We start from the raw sequence: 19,766 nt of genomic DNA, 5'->3' as shown, positions 1-19,766 counted from the left end.
GTGCCCGTCACCATGCCTAGCTAATTTTTGTATTTTTATTAGAGACAAGGTTTTGCCACGTTGGCCAGGCTGGTCTCGAACTCCTGGCCTCAGGTGATCCGCCCACCCCGGCCTCCCAAAGTGTTGGGATTACAGGCATGAGCCACCATGCCCAGCCAGTATTTTCAAATAATGTAAAATAGCTTTGTGGAAAAACAAAACAAAACAAAACAAAACACACTGCATTAAATATTTAATGGGAAAAACTAATATAAAGAAGAAACACAAAGAACGGAGCCTATAGTCATAGTCATTAATCATTGATAGCTGACTCACGCCTGCATGTCTAAAAATTATTACCTTTTTAATGCCAGTTTCTTTCACAGGTGACCTGATTACAATGTCTCTATCCCCTCTGTGTCTTACACCTGTTTTCCAGCCCTCAGCCCTCCCAAACATTGGCCCCTTCCTTCTCTCTTCCCCTCTGGCTCCATTCTCCCTTCCAGCCTGACTCCACAGCCACAACTCTTTAAGCAACACCTTCAATTTGGCACCCCTTGTTCTGCTGTCTCAGGTTGAAGAACTGCAACCCTTCATAATATCAGCCATCTGTACTAACTGCTCCATTACTGGGGCAACTAAGCACTATGGAGAAAATTCATTGGCTATGGGGACTAATAGTAAAGCAAATTTAGAATCCAAAATCTTAGCTGGGCCTTGGCAGCTCTCTTAGCTCCCTGGACAACTCAGTCTTGTTGAATAAATAATCACTGAGTGCTTGCCATGTGCCAGTTTTTGTTCTATTACCTCTTTTGTTCTGAAAATGCTTTTATATCCGTCATCTGAAATCACTTAATGTAGATCAAGTATCGAAAAAGAGATGGGATTAATTTGATTGCATTATAGTAATGTTAAGAATGTGTGAAAAATGACCTCATAAAATGACAATATTACCTACTTGACACTTCTTAAATACTCAATGCCCTGTAATGATGGCATAAACTTGTGCAAACTGTTTTCTGTCCTGGGGTGTCCCTACCTACCTCCTGTGCTTAGTAAATTCCTAGTCATCCCTTAAACTTAGCTCAGCATCCCCTTCTCAGTAAAGATTTCCCTGGTTTCTAAGGAACTGTGGCTAGGGATCCTATCCTGTGTGCCCCAGTGACATTGTATGCTGTTTGCCTGTCTCCCACATAATCAATGAATCCCTTCAGAGCAGGGGCTGGTCTTTTCTAGCTTGTTAAGTCTTGGCATGTGGCAGGCAATCAATACACATGTACTGAATGAATGACTGCATCCTGGGACCCTGGAAGAAATAATTCCTTAACCTCCTAGTCTCAATGTCCTTACTCAAAAACATGGATAGTATTTACATTACAGAGTTGTTTTAAAAATTGAGAGACAGTAACATTCATGAAATCATTTTCACAAATGATAATTTCCTTCCTTTTGGAATATGAACACGTCAGAACCTTGCTATTCGAGAGACTTATATCACCCCTAGATCTGCTTTGCCACATCACCCCTAGATCTGCTTTGCCACCAGATTCCCAAATGCCAGCAGAGTATACAATTTCTCTCTTAAAATATCTTTTTTCTTTATCAGCACTTTTCAGAGTGAGTTTCATTCTTTTACAAGAGTTGGTGGATATTTGATGAGTTGTAGAGAACTATGAAATAAAGTTTAGGGTAGGTGGTTAGGCTGACTTACCAGCTGTCTTCTTCATAAATTCTGATCTTATAGTATAAAATTGGTGCTTCAAAAGAATTATACAATCTATGTCACAGATCTTCTGCTCAGAAAATATTAAAACTAGGATTTAAACTTGAGACTAAGGATCTGCTGTACTCTTGTTTCTCAAGTAAATTAAAAAAATTTATATCATGAAAAATTTAAAGATAGACAAAAGCAGAGAATAATAGAATGAAGCCCTCCAGCAGTTATTTATATCTTCGTACTGGACAAAGATACTCAGTAAAGTCACTCGACTGCTCTGTGCCTCAGTTTCCTCATCTGTACAATAAGAACTTGGATTACAGCAACACTTTTAAAACTGGTTTCATGATATCTTTTAGGGTCTTGTAGAAACAGATAGGGGAGAGTGCCCAGTAGAAAATTTATTCTCATCTTACCTAAGTTGGAGGGGATATAGAGTAAAATTTTATATACTAGGATTCATAATATATTTGCTTTATTTTTTGAGACAGGTCTCACTCTGTCACCCAGCCTGGAGTGCAGTGGCATGATCTTGGCTCACTGCAACCTCTGCTTCCTGGGCTCAAGTGATCCTCCCACCTCAGACTCCTGAGTAGCTGGGACTACAGGTGCACCACCATGCCTGGCTAATTTTTAAATTTATTTTTTGGTAGGGACAGGGTTTCACCATGTTGCCCAGGCTGGTCGTGAACTCCTAGGCTCAAGTGACCCACCTGCCTTGGCCTCCCAAAGTGTGGGATTACAGGCATAAGCCACCATGCCTGGCCTCATATTATATTCGAACACAGGATTTTGTAGCTAAATAATCTGAAAAAAAAAAATCACTGGATTAGACAACTTCCAACATTCTTTTCAGTTCTAAAGTAATGTGAATTTACATATTTGATATATATTTAAATATAACCTGATAAAATGAATTTACTGTTTACATCAGTAGCTAAAATGTTTTTTCTCTTCAGTACATATTCAGGATGTGCAAGTATATGAATGTGTTAGAATTTCCCCTTTTTCAATGACATTTGAACAATTTCAGAGAGAAAAGAAAAACTATTGAGGATTTGATTCTCGAAAAATACTTTTATGTATTTGGAATTAGGTAATGTCTGCTTATTTTTATGAATTATAAAAGTCTTTCTCTGTAAATATAAACTCCAGATTGTCAGAATTAAATTTATGGAGATAATAGAAAACATTAGATGATCTATTTTCAAGTTCTTCAATATGTGAGTTTAAGTAGAGAGAGAAAAGAGCAGAGAAAGGGCAAGAAAGGGAATATCCATAAAAAGTTCATGAGAAGGAATGATCAATTTATTTTCTTCTGCTAAGTTTTGCTGCTCATTCTCTTATTTTACCCTAAATCCTACTCCACTAGAAAAACAAACTGTTACCCGAGACACCAAAAATAGTATAGCAAAATTGGTTTGATCCCAAGAAAGCAGAAAATAAAGGAGTCAGGAAACCATGGTTTCTGAGAAGACAGCATAGGAAGGCTAAGTTATAGGAAGATGTGTGGTTTTAATCAAGAATTGTTTCTTTTTTTTTTTTGAAATGGGCTTGCTCTGTCGCCCAGGCTGGTGTATAGTGGTGTAATCTCGGCTCACTGCAACCTCCACTTCCCAGGCTCAAGCAATCCTCCCCTTAGCTTCCCAAGTAGCTGGGACCACAGGCATGCATCACCATGCCTGATTTTTGTATTTTTTGTAGAGTGATCCTCCTGCCTCAGCCTGCCAAAGTACTGGGATTACAGGCATGAGCCACCGCGCCCGGCTAGGTGTTGCTTTCTAAGTTACAGCTATTAAAAACATGAAGTTGATATACAGGGAGGTAATGTTTTCTTTAGTTTTCTATGTGTATTTTTCTGATATTTCAATGATATCAATGAACTTTCATTTTTAATCATTAAGTGTCCTCAAGGCTGCTGAGAAGCAATCCTGCATTTCCCATTCCATTCATGCTGACACTCTGTGAGACTTCTGCATACCTTCTCCTTTCTTCAAACCCCTTCCTCTATCTTCCCTGTCCTTGCTCTTCAATGAGCACCTTGTTTCCTACTGCACTAAGAAATCAGAAGCAATTAGAAAAGAACTTCTATATGCTTCCATTTCTCCTCTACCTGCGTCAGTAGCTACGTTCTCAGCCTTCCTCCCTTCCAACAATGCAAGGATGCCGTTCTAGCAACAGTCCCTTTTCTGGATCATCAGTTTCTCCCTCTTACTGAGCCAATACTATTGGTACTCAAATATGCTATACCATCTTCCATCTTAAAAATGAATAAAACCTGCCCTACTCCAAATCCTCTCTTTACTTATGACTCCATTTTTCTGTTTCTTTTTTACAGCAAAACCCCTCATAAGAACTGTTTATACTCACTGTCTCCAATTTTTCTCCTCCCAAAGTCTCTTTAACCCATGCTCAAAAGGCTTTAGTCTAAGGGCATTCTACCAAAGTGCCTGCCAAAGTCATCAACAGTTTCTGCACTGCAAATTCCAAGGGTCAATCCTCAGTCCTCATTTTCTGAAATCCACTACAGCAGCGTGTGATGCAGGTGCTTATTCCTGCCTTTCTGAGGCCATTTCTTCATTTGGTTTTCAGGACAGGACTCTGCTTTGCTTTCCTCCTCCGATCACACTCATGGTTTCTTTGCTCCTTCTTCTTCCCAGTCTCCCTGACCTCTAACACGCTGGGGTGTCCCCACCTCAGTCTCTGGTCCTTTTCCATTTCTACTCGTTCCCTCCAGTTATTTATTCAAGTCTGATGGCTTTAATTACTACCTGTATGCGAATGATGTAATAATTTCCACACTTCTATCTCCTGCCCAGATCTCCCTACTGGACTCTAGTTGATCTATCCAATTGCCTACTTGACATGCCCCGCTGGATGTTAAATAGGGATCTCAAATTTAAAATGTCTGACACCCAAACTCCCAACTTGTTATCTCATCTCAACAAATGAAAGTGCCATTTGTCCAGTTACTCAGGCTCAAAACCTTGGATTACTGAAATAGCCTTTTATCTAATTATTTGTGCCCCTGTCCCCTTTGTTACTCCTACAGATTGTCTATTCCCTATCCAGCAGCCACAAGTCAGACAATTTTACTTCTCTGCTCAAAACTTCCAATAGCTTTTCCATCTCACTCAGAGTGTGAGTGGCAGTCCTTTTTATAATGGCCACAAGACTCCTTATCATCTGACCTCATCTCCTGTCACCCGCCTCTTTATTCACCCTGCTTTAGACCTGCTGCTCTCCAGGCAGCTACTTGAACGTGCCAAGAACACTTCTCCCTCAAGGTCTCTGTCCTCGTTTCCTCCACCTCAAATGCTCTTTCCCCTAATGCCGGTGTGACTTGCTTCCCACCTCCTTCAGGTCTCTACTCAAATATCATCTTTACCAGGGGGGCCTCCCTTGACTACTATATATGTAATAGTGACACTTCTCTTCACCATGGCCCTCCCATCCTTTTTCTCCAAAGCGCTTATGACCATCGGTGTATTATGTATTTACTTGTTAGCTTATTGTCCATTTTCCTCTTAGAATATAAGCTCCAGGATGGCAAGGACTTAACCTATTTTGTTCATTGCGGTTTCTCTAGTATCTAGAATATGGCTTAGCACCTGGTAAGGCACTTGATAGGTATTTACTGAAGAAATGAGTATGTTCACAGAAGCTGTATTAAAAATTTTTGTTTATATAATTTTACCCAAAACCTGAAGATGATAAAAGACCTATAGCATTAATAATTTAGAGTATGGAGAATTCATTTGGTAATAGGTAAACATAACTTCTAAGAGGGTCAGGTCAGTCTCCCACGGAAGAAACTATCTCTTAACTGGTATTTTCCCATAAGCACTACAAAATATTAATGTAAAAATTTAAACAAATAAATCTTTCTTATACTTTTAGATACATAATCCACTTATTGGGTATCAACTTACGTTTTAAAACATGGGTCACCAGACATCAGTTGCATACTGATCAAAACCTAAACATAAAACAAGAAACATCATGATTATAAAAAATTATAAAATGCTTCCTTCACAGCACCTAGTCTGATATTTTCTATTGGGAAAGCATTAACTAAAATGATTGTTGAATTGGGTTATATCCATGGGAGGCTAAGGCAGGAGGATTGTTTGAGCCCAGGAGTTTCAGGTTATAGTGAGCTATGGTCATCCAGCCTGCGCAACAGAGCAAGACCCTGTCTCTATTAGAAAAAAAAAAAAAAAGAAGTGGGTTATATTCAATATTAAATTACTGCTCCATATAGATTAAAATAATTTTTAACATTCAAAACCTCAAAACTGCAAAAATCAGAACAGAAATAATGGAAACAAATAGCAATAATAATTCATCAGTAATAATCCTGTGGGTGTGTGGCCATGCTAATCTATCTGTCTTTACTCTCAAATTTCTGTGGTGCCTAAGTGTCTGGTAATGTTTTCCTTCAAGTTGCCACGTTGATGTTTCAAGGGATGCTGGCTGGTGGCTTCTAAGGGTAAAAAGCTTCTGGCCTTTGTTCCAGCTTTAGATCAGAATTTAAAGTTTTTTTTTTTTTTTTAAATTCTTGAGATAAGGTCTTGCTCTGTCACCCAGGCTGAAGTGCAGTGGTGCTATCACAGATCACTGCAGTCTTAAACTCCTGGGCTCATGATCTTCCTGTCTCAGCCTTCTGAGTAGCTGGGACTATAGGTGCATGCCACACCTGGTGAATTCTTTTTTTTTTTTTCCTTTGTAGAGATGGGGTCTTGTTTATGTTGTCCAAGCTGATCTTGAACTCCTGGCCTCAAGTGATCCTACCACCTTGGCCTCCCAAAGTGCTAGGATTATAGGTGTGAGCCACTGTGCCCAGTCAGGATTTAAAGCTTTTCTAATACTTTCTAAGATGCTGCTATTCTCTAGTTGCTGACTACCTTTAACAGTCAGTCATAGGACCTCTTTATGTTCTTATGGGAATAATAATGATAATGGTAACAGTAACAGTAACATTAACAACAATCATGATTTGAGAATTCATTATGTGCCAGGCATAAGCTACGTGTTTAATATGCATTATTTCCTTTAATTTTCAGTATTCCTATGAGAGAACAATATTTTCATTTTAACCTCAGGAGATTAAGTGATATTTTAAAAACCAGATAACTAGTAAAGGGCAGAGCTGAGATGTGATCCCAGGGCTGCACATAGCAAAATTCATAGTCTTAATGAATAAAATGATATGTACATTGTTGTATGTTCTCCAGTTAATGGCTGACATGTATCTTATATAAACTTATTTCATTCCTATCTCCTCACCCCAGCACCTCCATGACTATTCTTTTTCTCTTTAAATGGCAAATCTATCCTACTGCACTGATTTCCTCATCATCTCTTCTTTCATAGAACCCTGAGGTCTGCTTTCCAACTCCATCAAAACTGCACTGTTGAATATCATGGATGTCTCAGAAAGGAGATGGAGGTGGCACATACAGCTTTTAAGGAACTGAATAGTGAAGTAGAACAGAGATGTGAGACAGTAGTTGGAGAAGATGAGAGATTAATTTTTGTCCTTTTTTAAAATAAATATGGGAGATAGTGGAGCTGTTTCTTTATATGTTGATGAGGATGGTTCATTCGAGGTAGAGATGATGAGAAGAGGGGATAATCTAAGGGGTAAAGCTCTTGGTTAGGCAAACTTTGGATTCCAGAAGCCAAGAGGAAGGACTGACTTCTAATAGGAGAGGGGACATGCCATCCATTGTAACAGGAGACAAAAAGGATAAGGCAGGAGAGGCAGGTAAAGTCTGTGATGGGAAGATGAGGGAATTTGAGTTTAATGGCTTCTGTTTTCTCAACAGGATAAGGCAAGGCCAGTATCTGAGAGCAGGAATAGTGTGTTGGGATACGAGGAGAAAAAAGGTATGAGATAGAATATCTAAAATTGAGAAAGGAAGCATATGAAGGAAGTAGAGTATGACTGCCAGATGGCAGTGAGCACGGCTTCAGTAATGACAGCTAGTCTGGTTGTGTGATTCTCTTCAGCAATGCTCGGCATGCAAGGATAGATATTTAATAACTGAGTTCAACAAAAGTTGGGGATTATTCAGACAATGCAGGGAGACAGGGACAGAGGAGCCAGGAGTATTTTTTTTTTTTTTTAAATGGGGTTCTCACTATGTTGCCCAGATTGGTCTTGAACTCCTGGCCTTATGGACCATGAAATTTAAGCTGGATAAAGAGGGAAGTGGAAGCAAGTCAGGGCTGATGGATAGTGGGAAAGTGGTAAGGTTAAAGACAGCTAAGTGAGACTAAGAGGACTGGAAACAGATAGTGTAGGAGGAAGAAAACTTTAAATTGAATTTTTTTGGGGGGCTGAAGTTTCTAGGAGTAAAAAGGTCTAGACTCTAGAGTGTGACCATGGGAGTAGGAACTGAGATGATGAGGAGGAAAATATTGCCGGAGATAGGGAGTTTAAGGAACTGAGAAGCCTTAGACTCATAGATGATCAGCTATCAGGAAAAAAAATACAGATAAGATAGTCCACAAGGCTAGCTCGCCCACAGAGATGGTGAAGCCACGGAAAAATGATGACCTGAGAAGAGATATAGAGAAAGACTGTGAGCCATGAGCTAAGTCATCAATGGATAGGAGCGAGAAGGTACCTAAGGGGTCAGGAGATGGCAGAGATTAGGAAAGGAGAGAGTGTTATGACTGAATGGTGTAATCTTCAAAAAGTATGTTTTTTTTTGTAGGACAAAGTGGGAGAGATGGTGTGGAAGGATGAATGGGAAGCCAGAAGGAAACACTCCGTGAGTTGGCTCTTAGGAATGTGAGGGTCTGAAACTAAAAAGTTATTTCAATTTCCAACGAAAACACTGTCATTCAGAGAAGAATTATCCATCTTTTCATATAAGAAATAAGATCCCTGACCAGGCAGCAGAAGATATGCGCTGTGGTCCCAGCTCTGCCACTGACTACTTTTGTGAGATACTTTAGTCTCAGCTCTTCATCTACAAAATGTGAATAACAATCTATTCTCATCTGTCTAACCCTGTTCATCTCATGGAGATACGGGCAAGTGCTTTGAAAACTTCTTAGAGTTATAAAACCACAAAGCTATATAATCAACATGATGTGTACAGAAGTTTATACTGTGATACTTTTCTAATTTCTTCCTTGTCTTCTGAACATTTTCCTTCCCATATCAACTCGCTATCCCACCTTTCTTTCCAGCTGCTAAATTCGTGTGAGGGTTACAAAAACCATTTTATGCATTGGACTGGCTATAATAACCATTTTACACATTTTCATATGTGCAGAGCTTAAGATTTGCTGCAAAAAAAGTTTGAAAATTGTAGAATATAAGGTAATTCTTTGCTTCACTAACTTCTGAACACCCAGTTTTTATTCAGAATTATTTTCCTTCCTTATTAGATAACTTACCATCATGGGGTAACCTAGCTGAAACACTGCAAAAGGTTTATCTAACGGAGTTTCCTAGGTGCAAAGTACTTTACAAATATTTTCTCAATTAATTTCATTTAATACTACAATTAACTCTATGAAGTATACATTCGCACTCATTACTAGAGTACATGGCTCCTGATGGTACTCGGAAAAAGCCGGGCAGATGCCCAGAAGTGGGTTCCATCTGTCACTTCACTAGTTTACAAGAGAACCCAGTGGCTTCTATGTACCTATCACAGCTGCTCTGTAAATCACCTTATGGGAGCTACAAACATTTTAAGGTATTCATTAATTCATCATGCTCCTTCCTCCCAATGAACTCTTATGTTGTAGTGGCGTATGTATTCTCTGAATGCTCAAAATATTAAAGAAAAACACCTTAGGACCATGAAGGTGAACATTTGTTACTTTTCACTGCTTTTGTGACTTAGATGGGGTTTTTCCTTAGGTGATGAATACTTCAGTGGTATGGTCAGTTTATCATATCAGCATTGATTCACATCTTGTCCTTTACAATATATACATATGCTTATTTAAAGGCAGATAATCTTATTTCTTGACAAGTAAATCCTGAAACGTGCTTACTTTAAGAATGGAATTATCCTGTCTTGTATTTTTGGTATCATAGCCTTCCAGTAAACAGCGGCGAGTGGTATTTCCTGATCCAGCAAACTCTGCCAGGTTTAGATCTGCAAAGCCCAGCTATGAAAAGAAAGAGAATTATATTAATAGACTATCTAGTAGGCTTCTATCATATGCTCCTTAAAATAAATATTCAACCCATACCCTAGGACAGGTTTTCTCCAACTTCATTTATTTGTAATTTTTGACAACTTAATACCTGTTCTATTATTTGCTTTGTGTTTTTAAATTGGTTCACCTTTTATATGAATTTATTTATTTATTCTTGTCTTCAGCAACAGGATCTCTGAAATCAGAATTGATGCAGTAAATATATTTTTTCTATATACATTAAAAATATATATTACTGTTAAAGTAAAAATAATGTATATCAAACAGCTAAAATCATTGCAAGTAATGGTATTCACACCACCCTGTGGGAAATACTAGCAAACCAAGAGTGATAATTTGCATACACATAGAAAAGAATGATTAGACTCTCCTCTCCCTATTCTGGGTCAGGCTCTATGCCAAGTTAACCACTGGTGAAGGCAGATAGTTGCAGGTTATTAAGTTTTCACTCCCCATGCAAGAACTGGAGTGACTTAAGTGAATCACCTATTTTCTTTGGTACCAGTGTCTTCTTGCTGATTATCCTTGAACTGAATCTCTCTTTATGAAACCTAATTCATCCCTTTCTCAGAGCTCTGCCCCACATCAACCCTCTCCGCTGCTGTGCAGAAGTTCAGCTCAAACCTGTTCCTTCTTGTTATTACTGCCCAGGTTCAGTCCCCATTTTCTGCAGCTGCCAAAGGTTGCCGTATAGTCTTTCCTCTGATGTTGCTCAACCCTGTTTCTCATTTCCATGTGGTACAACAAATCAACCCTATTTTATCATTATATCATTTTTTGAGCAAGCTAAGTCTACATGACTAAGTGTAGTCTTTTTATTAACAACAAAAAATGAATTGAGTTGCAATTTATTAAGCATGTTTCCATAAATATACAACAAAAAGTATTATACATTTCACAGTATTATACATTTCAAAAACTGCTGTGATTCTAAGTTGTTTGCCTTAGGGTTTTAAAACACACAGTGGGCACATATAAATCACATTTGAGATGAATATTTTAATTGCAGGCTGGAGCATTATTTTAACACCTTTTAATTGATACAAAAAGAATGAAGAATTAGAACCCAGAGAGCAGTCGAAGGACCACAAACCCCAAATGCAGTAAGTCAAACACACATCAAGCAGCAGTAATACTCACCTAATTCACACATGGTTACTCTAGTCTTATTGCCTCTTTTTTTTTTTTTTTGAGACAGAGTCTCACTCTGTCACCCAGGCTAGAGTGCAGTGGCATGATCTTGGTTCACTGTAAGCTCTGCCTCCCGGGTTCAAGCCATTCTCCTGCCTCAGCCTCCCGAGTAGCTGGGACTACAGGCGCCCGCCACCATGCCTGGCTATTTTTTTTTTTTTTTTGTATTTTCCATGCCCGGCTAATTTTTTATTTTTGTATTTTCAGTAGAGACAGGATTTCAGCATGTTAGCCAGGATGGTCTCGATTTCCTGACCTCGTGATCCACCCGCCTTAGCCTCCCAAAGTGCTGGGATTACAGGCGTGAGCCACCGCGCCCAGCTGTCTTATTGCCTCTCTTGGAGGGGCAAAAGATCAGCAGAAAAAGCCTGGATATGTCCAGGACAAAGCCATATCCAACCGGGCATGTGAAGACTCACATGACTGATCACACATTATCAGTGCACCCTATTTCATACATTATCCTTCTCCTTGACCCTCCAACACTGCTTTCTCATCCTCACTTTCTGCTGATGACCTTACTGCCTATTTCAATCAGAAAATTAAAGCAATCAAAAGAGCACTTAACTTCCATAAGCTTTTACTGCCAGTGACATCCACTCACCTACCTGCATCTGTGCCCACATACTTGCTTTCCCACTTACAGTACTGTCTGAGGCCAACCACTCTCCTCTTGCCCACTCAAGTTAATCACTTCAGTTATTCTTTCTGCTCTTGTGCATTCTAAAATTTCCCTACTCTGCTGGATCGTTCCCAAAAGCACACAAACATGCTGGATTTTCTCCTACTTTAATGAACAAAAGAAAACAAAACCTCACCCTACATCTCTCTCCAGGCTATTGAACCATTTTTTTTTTCTGGCCCTCTTTACAGCAAAACTTCTTGTAAGAGGTTTTTTTTTTAAATTTTATTTTAAGTTCCAGGATACATGTGTAGGACATGCATGTTTGTCACATAGTTTGCCATGGTGATTTACTGCACCTATCAACCCATTGCCTAGGTATTAAGCCCAGCATGCAATAACTATTTTTCCTGATGCTCTTGCTCCCCCCGGCCCCCTCCCGACAGGCCCCAGTGTGTGCTAATCCCCTCCCTGTGTCCACGTGATCACATTTGTTCAGCTTGCACTTATAAGTGAGAACATGCAGTATTTGGTTTTCTGTTCCTGCATAAGTTTGCTGAGGATAATGGATTCCAGCTCCATCAATGTCCCTGAAAAGGACATGATCTTGTTTCTCTTGAAAGAGTTTTCTCTGCAGTCTCCTATTGCTCCTGACCAACTTCATTTCCTCCTTTTTCTCATTTACTCTGGCAGCCACAATGTCCTGTTTCTTGAAAATGCCAAGATCACTTCAAGGCCTTTAGCACTTACTGTTCTTTTGCTGGAAATGCTGTCTCTCAGATTTTCTTATAGCTTTCTCCTTTACTCCATTCAGGTCAATGCTCAGAAGTCATCTCTCTAAAGGGGCCTTCCCTGACCATCCTATATCACATCCCTCTTCCCTTCCTTACCCTGTAGTTACCACCTTCCTCCCCTTACCTGCTCTATTTTTCTCCTTAGTAGTTATCATCACATCACGTACACACATATTTCATATTTGCTTATTGTCTGTCCCTCCAACGACCCCTGCTCCCATTAGCACGTAAGCTCCACAAATGCAGGGGTTTTTGTCTGTCTTGTTCACTGCTGTATCTCCAGTACTTAGAACAGTACCAAGAACAGTGTCTGGCACTTAATACATATTTGTTGAATAAAAGAATAGCCCATTGGCTTACCACCTACTGTTGTAATGTTGTTATATTACACTGTCGATAAGTTAAAAAAGGGGAGAATCTGATCAGTGCTTCTTAGGCCTGCATGTTTATGTTCCCCCCAAATTCCTATGTTGAAACCCTAACCCCCGAAAGGGTGGTATTAGGTGGCAGGGCCTATGAGAGGTAATTAGGTCACAAGAGTGGAGTCCTCAAGAATGGATTAATGCCCTTTTAAAAAGACACAAGAGAGCTTGCTTCATTTTTCTCTGCTCTCTGCCATTTGAGGACACCACGAGATGACAGACATCTGCAAAGCAGAAAGCAGGCCCTCACCAGACTGGATCCACCAGCACCTTGATCTTGGACTTCCCAGCCTCCAGAACTGTGGGAAATAAATGTTGTTTAAATCACCTAATCTATGGTAATCTGCTATAGCATCCCAAACTAACTAAGACAGCTCCTATTAAGAAAGTATATTAAAACGTGGGGCATGTCAATGTGGTATTTCAGGCTAACAGTTACTAATGAGTGAAGTCAATATTATCAAGCATCTTTTATATGACAGGCCCAGTTGTAGACACTGGGAAACAGTGATGAATAGGACATCTACTCTGCTTTCAAAGAGCTTACATTCTAGTGAAGAACCAGAAAGTCTATGTTTCCTTACGACTTTTTCTTTGGCTTCACTGAGTAACTGTCTCATGAAATGGCATATTTATACATAAACACTAGCTGTATTTGTCACAGATATTAATTCATTCATGAAATAATCTTCAGCATCTACATTTCAGGTAATATGGAAGTCATTCCTACTCTTACAGTTTAATAGGGGAGGACAGAAAAGTGAACAGATTCCTTAATGCAGTGTGAAAGTACTGTGATAGAGGGAGACAGTTACAAGAAACAGAGGAAAAGAAAAGTTCTTAGTGGGGAGGGATGACTAAGCTAAGTCTTTAATGATACATGAGTTGACAGGACAAGAGGAGGGAGAAATATAAAAATGGTAGGAAAAGACATCAAGTTACAAAGCAAAAGGATAAGATAGCATGGGATACTCCAGGAGGTTTGTGAGGGTGGTATGTGTGAGGCATAAGGATGAGCGTATGATTGTGTATGTGTGTGTTCATGTGCAGATGACAGTAGAGATGACAAGATGTGTCTTACACGCCAGGTTAAGAAATTTTCATTTTCCTTTATAAGCAATGAATAGCTGCTAAAGGACTAAAAATGGGGGAATGATATGATCACGTTTTAATTTTAGAAAGATGACTTTGGCAATAATATGGAGGATGGAGGGAGATAACAGAGACAGAGAGACTAGACAGAAGGCCAGTGCAGGCTGTAAATAAAAAATAATGAAGACATAACCTGAGGCAGTGGCCCTGGGAATGGAGAGAAGGTATGGTTTCAAGACCTTTTTAGAGGGGAAAAATGAAGAGGACAGGTCAACTACAGCAGACCTTGTTGTCTGTCTAGCCCAGAATCAATGCCCTCCTATTCCTTGATAGCAAAGCCTTGATTTATTTTTAATTAGTTAATTAATTAATTATTTACTGAGACAGGGTCTCACCATGTTGTCCAGGATGGTCATGAATGCCTGGGCTCAAGTGATTCTCCCACCATGGCCTTCCAAAGTGCTGGGATTACAGGCATGAGCCACCACGCCCAGTCACAAAACCCTGGTTTTATTCAGGTGTCCAGTCTCAGTTCATCCATGTGTACAAGGAAGGAAACCCAAACCCTAGCTCATTGTTAGACTGTGATTAGTTTAAGCTAACCATGGCAATCCATTCCTATTGCCCACAACCAGTTTAGGGTGGGCGTATAATCCAGTTCCAGCCAATGAAAGGTATGGGAAAACCCTCTGAGGGTCATCTAGAAAATGTTTCTTCACTCAAAAAAATGTAATACAGGGAGAAGCAGCTGGATTTTTGTCATATGTGAATGTGTTGACTTAAAATTAAGCAGCCAGCCAGCTGGTGTCCAGAAGGGGAGCTGGCCAAGAACAAAGTCGTCACACAGAGAATGGCAGAATGGAAAGAGAAAAATAATGACTTCTTGATGATGTTCTTCAGTCAGCGGATTGACCAGTTCTGGAGCAAGTCTATGTCACATCTCCTTGTTTGGTAATATTAAAAAAATCTCTAGTTGAGGAAGGTTTTCTATTACTTTAACAAAGAACATCCTGGCATTGCAACCAACTAGATTTAGGGTGTTCAGTAAATATGGAGGTTAAAACTAATGTACAGGGGCCAGGCAAGGTGGTTAATGCCTGTAATCTCAGCACTTCGGGAGGCCAAGGCAGGAGGATCACTTGAGGCCAGGAGTTCGAGACCAGCCTGGGTAACATAGCAAGACCCCATGTCTACAAACATAAAAAACAAAATTTAAAAAGTTAGGGAAAAAAAAGACTAGTGTACAATCTCTCAGTTCAGGTGACTGGATTGATGGAGGTACCATTCACAGAGACTGGAAGTTAAAAAGGACTATGTGAGTTTCTGGTAATGTTGTTACTAAATCTTTCTAGTCAGCAAACAGGTGAGCACATCCACTAGTAATTCCACAGAGCTAGCAAAAGTAAAAACCAGCAGTACTTATCATGTATACACAGAGTGCTAAGACAGCAAAAAGGACAGGTCCTCTTACAGTGGGGGGAGGTGGGCCTGGCCACACTTCCCAGGTGAGATCCTTTGAATTATCACATGCTATGGCTTAATGCAAACTAGAGATCATCCTCTAGAGCAGGGAGGCTGAATCTAAAGAATAACATCCCATAATCAGCATTTAGAAAGATTATGCCTATAATTTACTGTTAGATCCAACTGTTCAATCTCCAAGTTGCTTTATATAAAAAGAGACAAGCTTGAACAGATATTAGAAGAGTAAACAATTTAATTTTTAAGCCTATAAATAGCAATAAGCAACATTACACGTTCCAAAGCAGTTAAAGAACATCTGCTTACCTTTGCATAAGCTTTTCCACCTTTTAATTCCTGCCAAAGACATAAAATACTGTAAGGATATCATATAATAAAAGATTTAAAAATAAATATGTCAAATAATTCTGAAGTAGACATATATATGTTGGAAAATATCATAGACAGTAAAATTCTGATGATCTTAAATCCAACTATTTAAGACTCCCACAAGCCCCCCAAATGACCAGAATTTTTATTTAGCATTTCACTTTAATCTAAATGAGACAAATGGTGAGAACATAAGCTAATATTTTATCTATTCGCTGAAGAAGAAATGGTCAAAAAGTGTTGTGGACTCACTGCAAAAACCTGAATCACCAAACAAAGGTTAAATTATTTACTTAGTTAAGCATACTAATATAGTATAGAAAGATTTCAACAGGACTTGAAACCACCCCCCAGGGACAACCAGTTTTTATGAATCACTGAAGAGATACTCTATGCATGTAAAAGTGTACATTTAGTATAGTACAAACTCTCTTACCTAAGGTGAACAAGGTTGACCAAAGTGAAAATAATAAAAAAAATAGACATGTGTCTTTTTTAACTTAAAATATGTCACTGTACATAAATTTGTCAAATCTTTAGACTTGTTTTCGTACAGCTGTGAGAATTAAGTATAAAACACTCAGGACAATACCTAGCACATGGTATGTGTTTGTATATATGTCTTTGTCATTATTAGGGCCAAACTCCCCACTCCCTACCTACTTTTAAAAATGCATCTGCTGGATGGTGTTGTCTCATCTTTTTTGCATAAATCAGATACATAATGCATTATCTATCATTTCCATCTTTCAAGCGGTGAATACAAATATGTTAAGGAACAATCTATGATAAACTCTATTGTCATTCATGAATATTTGCTGTTCCTCCCCTTCCCTGCTTCACTGATTTCAGGTGTGGCCATGCTACTACATCTACCCCATTATGAATGATCGCATTTTCATTAGGTGACTGTCATATTCTTTAATAGTGCCTTTCCTTAAGAAAACAAAATTTTCTCCAGATGATCCTTGTTTCTGCTAGCTAATTCTTTTATTTGCTCCCCTCTATAGCCAAACTCATCAAAAGACTTATCTATATTTGCTATATCCTACTCTCTATTCAACCCACTCCAATTGGGCTTCCATCCTTATTTTCCCTCTGCAATAGTTCTTTTTCATTTTTTATTTATTTTATTTCTTAGAGACAGGGTCTCTCTCTGTCAACCAGGCTGGAGTGCAGTGGGATGACCATAGCTCAGTGAAACCTCAAACTCTTGGGCTCAGGAGATCCTCCCACCTCAGCCTTCTGAGTAGCTAAGCCTACAGGTGCATGCCACCCCACCCAGCTAATTTTTTTTCTTTCTTTTTTTTTTTGGAGAGATGGGGTCTTGCCATGTTGCCTAGTTTTGTCTCAAACTTCTGGTCTTAAGCAGTCCTCATTCCTCGGCCTCCCAAATTGCTGGGATTATAGGTGTGATTATAGGTGTGCTCAGCCCTTTGTAATAGCTCTTAAGATTACCAATGATCTTCATTTTGTTAAAGCCAAAGGTTCCCGGTCTTCATCTTATTCAACATCTCAGCGGTAGGTGACAGGCTTGGCCACTCCACCTCCTTTGCTGCATCATTTTCTTTGCTAAATTTCCACAGTACCACAATTGCCTGGTTTTATTACTACCTCGTTGGCAACTTCTCACTCTCGTTTGCTGGACCTATTCCTTCACTCAACCTCTGTAGAAAGAATGCTAGTCATATCCCAATCATCCATTTCCCCCCACTCCATAGTAACAGAATCCTCTATTTTTAGTTGGATATCTGGCTGCACAATAATGACCATTTATATGTTGTAACTCTATGTCAAAACATAAGCACTTCTCCCTTCCACTATCAAAAAACACCTAGGTGGTCTCTGTGATTCATCTAACACAGCAGCAAAAGTGATCTTACAGAAGATGATGTCTCTCCTTATTAAAATCCTCCAATACTTCCAATTATGATTAGATGTAAACTTTTCATAAGGCCCGGCCTGATCTAGTGCATCCAATCCCACTACCAATAACTTTGCCTCTCTGTTTCCCACGCCGCAGCCAGGCTGGTCTTGTCATTTAAACATGCCAGACTTGCTGTTTACACTGCATAGGGTTCACAGTACTTCTGAATCTGTGGTTTGATATCTTTGATCAGTTTTAGAAGATTCTCAGTCACACTCACTTGTCTCTCCTCCTAGGGCTTATACAGTTAGACCTTTCTACTGTCTCCTACATGTCTTACCTTCTTTCTTGTGTATTCCACCCTTGTTCTCTCTGTGATTTCGCCTGAATATTTTCTTCTGTCTTATTTTCCAATTTACCAATGCTCTCTTCAGTTATGGTAAACCTGCTGTTAAATCCATCTGTTGAAGTTTTATTCATTTACTTAGCTTTAAATTTTAGTTAATGTACTTTTCAGTTTTAGAATTTGCTTTTTTTTTTAAACAATTTTAGCTCTCTGATGAAATTCTCCATCTTGTTCACTAATTATAGTTATTGTAAAAGTTTGTCTTTGATCTTTCCAAAATCTGTATCTTCCATAGGTCGCTTTTTATCATATACTCTTCCTTTTGATTTTTGGTCAAGTAGTCATGTCTCTTTATATGCTTGATAACTGTGTATGAAAACTTGAAGAAATAATTTGAGGTTCAGAGTGATAGGAGAAGGCATACATTTGCTTTTGGCAAGTAGTAAGGAAGAGGCAGATCACCTTCATCTAAGAAGGGATTGAGGTGACTGGAGGCTGGGTTTCAGTCTTTGTAAGGCTGATCTGTATGTGTTACACTCTTCCTAGTAGGTTGAAACTCTTAGAGAGTGAGTCCCAACTGAAAACCTGAGGTGTTTACCAAGGCCCCTCCTCCCTGGTGGTCCCCAGATTCCAGTTTTTGTTCCTTTAGACCTGTAAGATTGCTGCAATCTCAACTTAGTGTCTTCACTGCTCATTCTTTTGTGCGCAGCTTCTTTGCCACTACTTGCAAATCAAAAAATGCTTTGAGGGTAAAAGCAATGCCAAATGTCAGGCTTATCTCTATGCTTCCCTTCCCTATGGATTCTAAGCCCCTCAAGTCCTGACTACCTCAGTAGCTTCCGATGCCTTCAAGCAGCTGTTTTGGATATTCTGTCTAGCTTTTCTAATAGTTTTTAGAGGGAGCGGTGGTCTGCAACAAGCTAGTCCATTAGTTTCAGAAGTATTAAAATAATCTCCATGTTTATTATACTGTAGGGCCTGGTATGGGTTGAATTATGTCCCCTGTCTCCCTAATCCAAAAAAAGACATGAAGTCCTTACTTCAGAATGTTACCTTGTTTGGAAGTAGGGTTTTTTTTTTTTTTTTTTTTTTTTTTTTTGAGACAGGGTATGGCTCTGTCATCCAGGCTGGAGTACAGTGGCATGATCACGGCTCACTGCAGCCTTCTGGGCTCAGGTGATCCTCCCACCTCTGCCTCACAAGTAGCAGGGACTACAAGTGCGTGCCACCACACCTGATTAAGTTTTGTATTCTTTGTGGAGATGGGATTTCTCCATGTGACCCAGGCTGGTCTTGAAATCCTGGGCTCAAGCAATCTGCCTGCCTCAGCCTCCCAAACTTCAAGGATTACAGGTGTGAGCCACCATGCCTGGCCAGAAATAGGGTCTTCATACAGGTACTCAAGTTAAAATGAGGTCCTAATCCGGTATGACTGGTATCCTTATAAAAACAAGAAATTTTGACAGAGAAACAGACATGCACAGAGGGAAAATGATGTGAAGACACAAAGGGAGAAAACAATCATGTGAATGGAATAATGTATCCACAAGTCAAGGAATGAATGCCTGAGGCTGCTGGACGTTAGGCAAGAGGTGTGAGTTTCTCCCCCAGCACCTCCAGAGGGAGCATGGCCCTGCTGACACCTTGACTTTGAACTTCTGTTGTCCATAACTGAGACAATAAGTTTCTGTT

The 19,766-nt window shown here is 39.4% G+C and overlaps 2 protein-coding genes across 2 annotated transcripts in view; both read right to left on the bottom strand.

Annotated features, from left to right (window-relative positions):
• The window catches only part of STXBP3 (syntaxin binding protein 3), a 186,488-nt gene extending 186,373 nt beyond the window's left edge, over positions 1-115 (bottom strand). The window contains exon 1 of the mRNA XM_050746028.1: positions 106-115. The gene's annotated coding sequence lies outside the window, so the exon portion shown is untranslated. The remainder of the gene's footprint in view (positions 1-105) is intronic.
• Positions 1-19,766, bottom strand: part of EEIG2 (EEIG family member 2) — a 74,644-nt gene that overhangs the window by 17,425 nt on the left and 37,453 nt on the right. Inside the window, exons 3-5 of the mRNA XM_050746521.1 lie at positions 15,799-15,828; positions 9,722-9,838; positions 5,629-5,675 (exon numbers count right to left, since the gene is read on the bottom strand). Of these exons, the coding sequence (XP_050602478.1) occupies positions 5,629-5,675; positions 9,722-9,838; positions 15,799-15,828 (194 nt within the window). The remainder of the gene's footprint in view (positions 1-5,628; positions 5,676-9,721; positions 9,839-15,798; positions 15,829-19,766) is intronic.

Source organism: Macaca thibetana, chromosome 1, assembly GCF_024542745.1.
Source record: "Macaca thibetana thibetana isolate TM-01 chromosome 1, ASM2454274v1, whole genome shotgun sequence".
Taxonomy (NCBI): domain Eukaryota; kingdom Metazoa; phylum Chordata; class Mammalia; order Primates; family Cercopithecidae; genus Macaca; species Macaca thibetana.
This window is presented reverse-complemented; position numbering and strand designations above follow the sequence as displayed.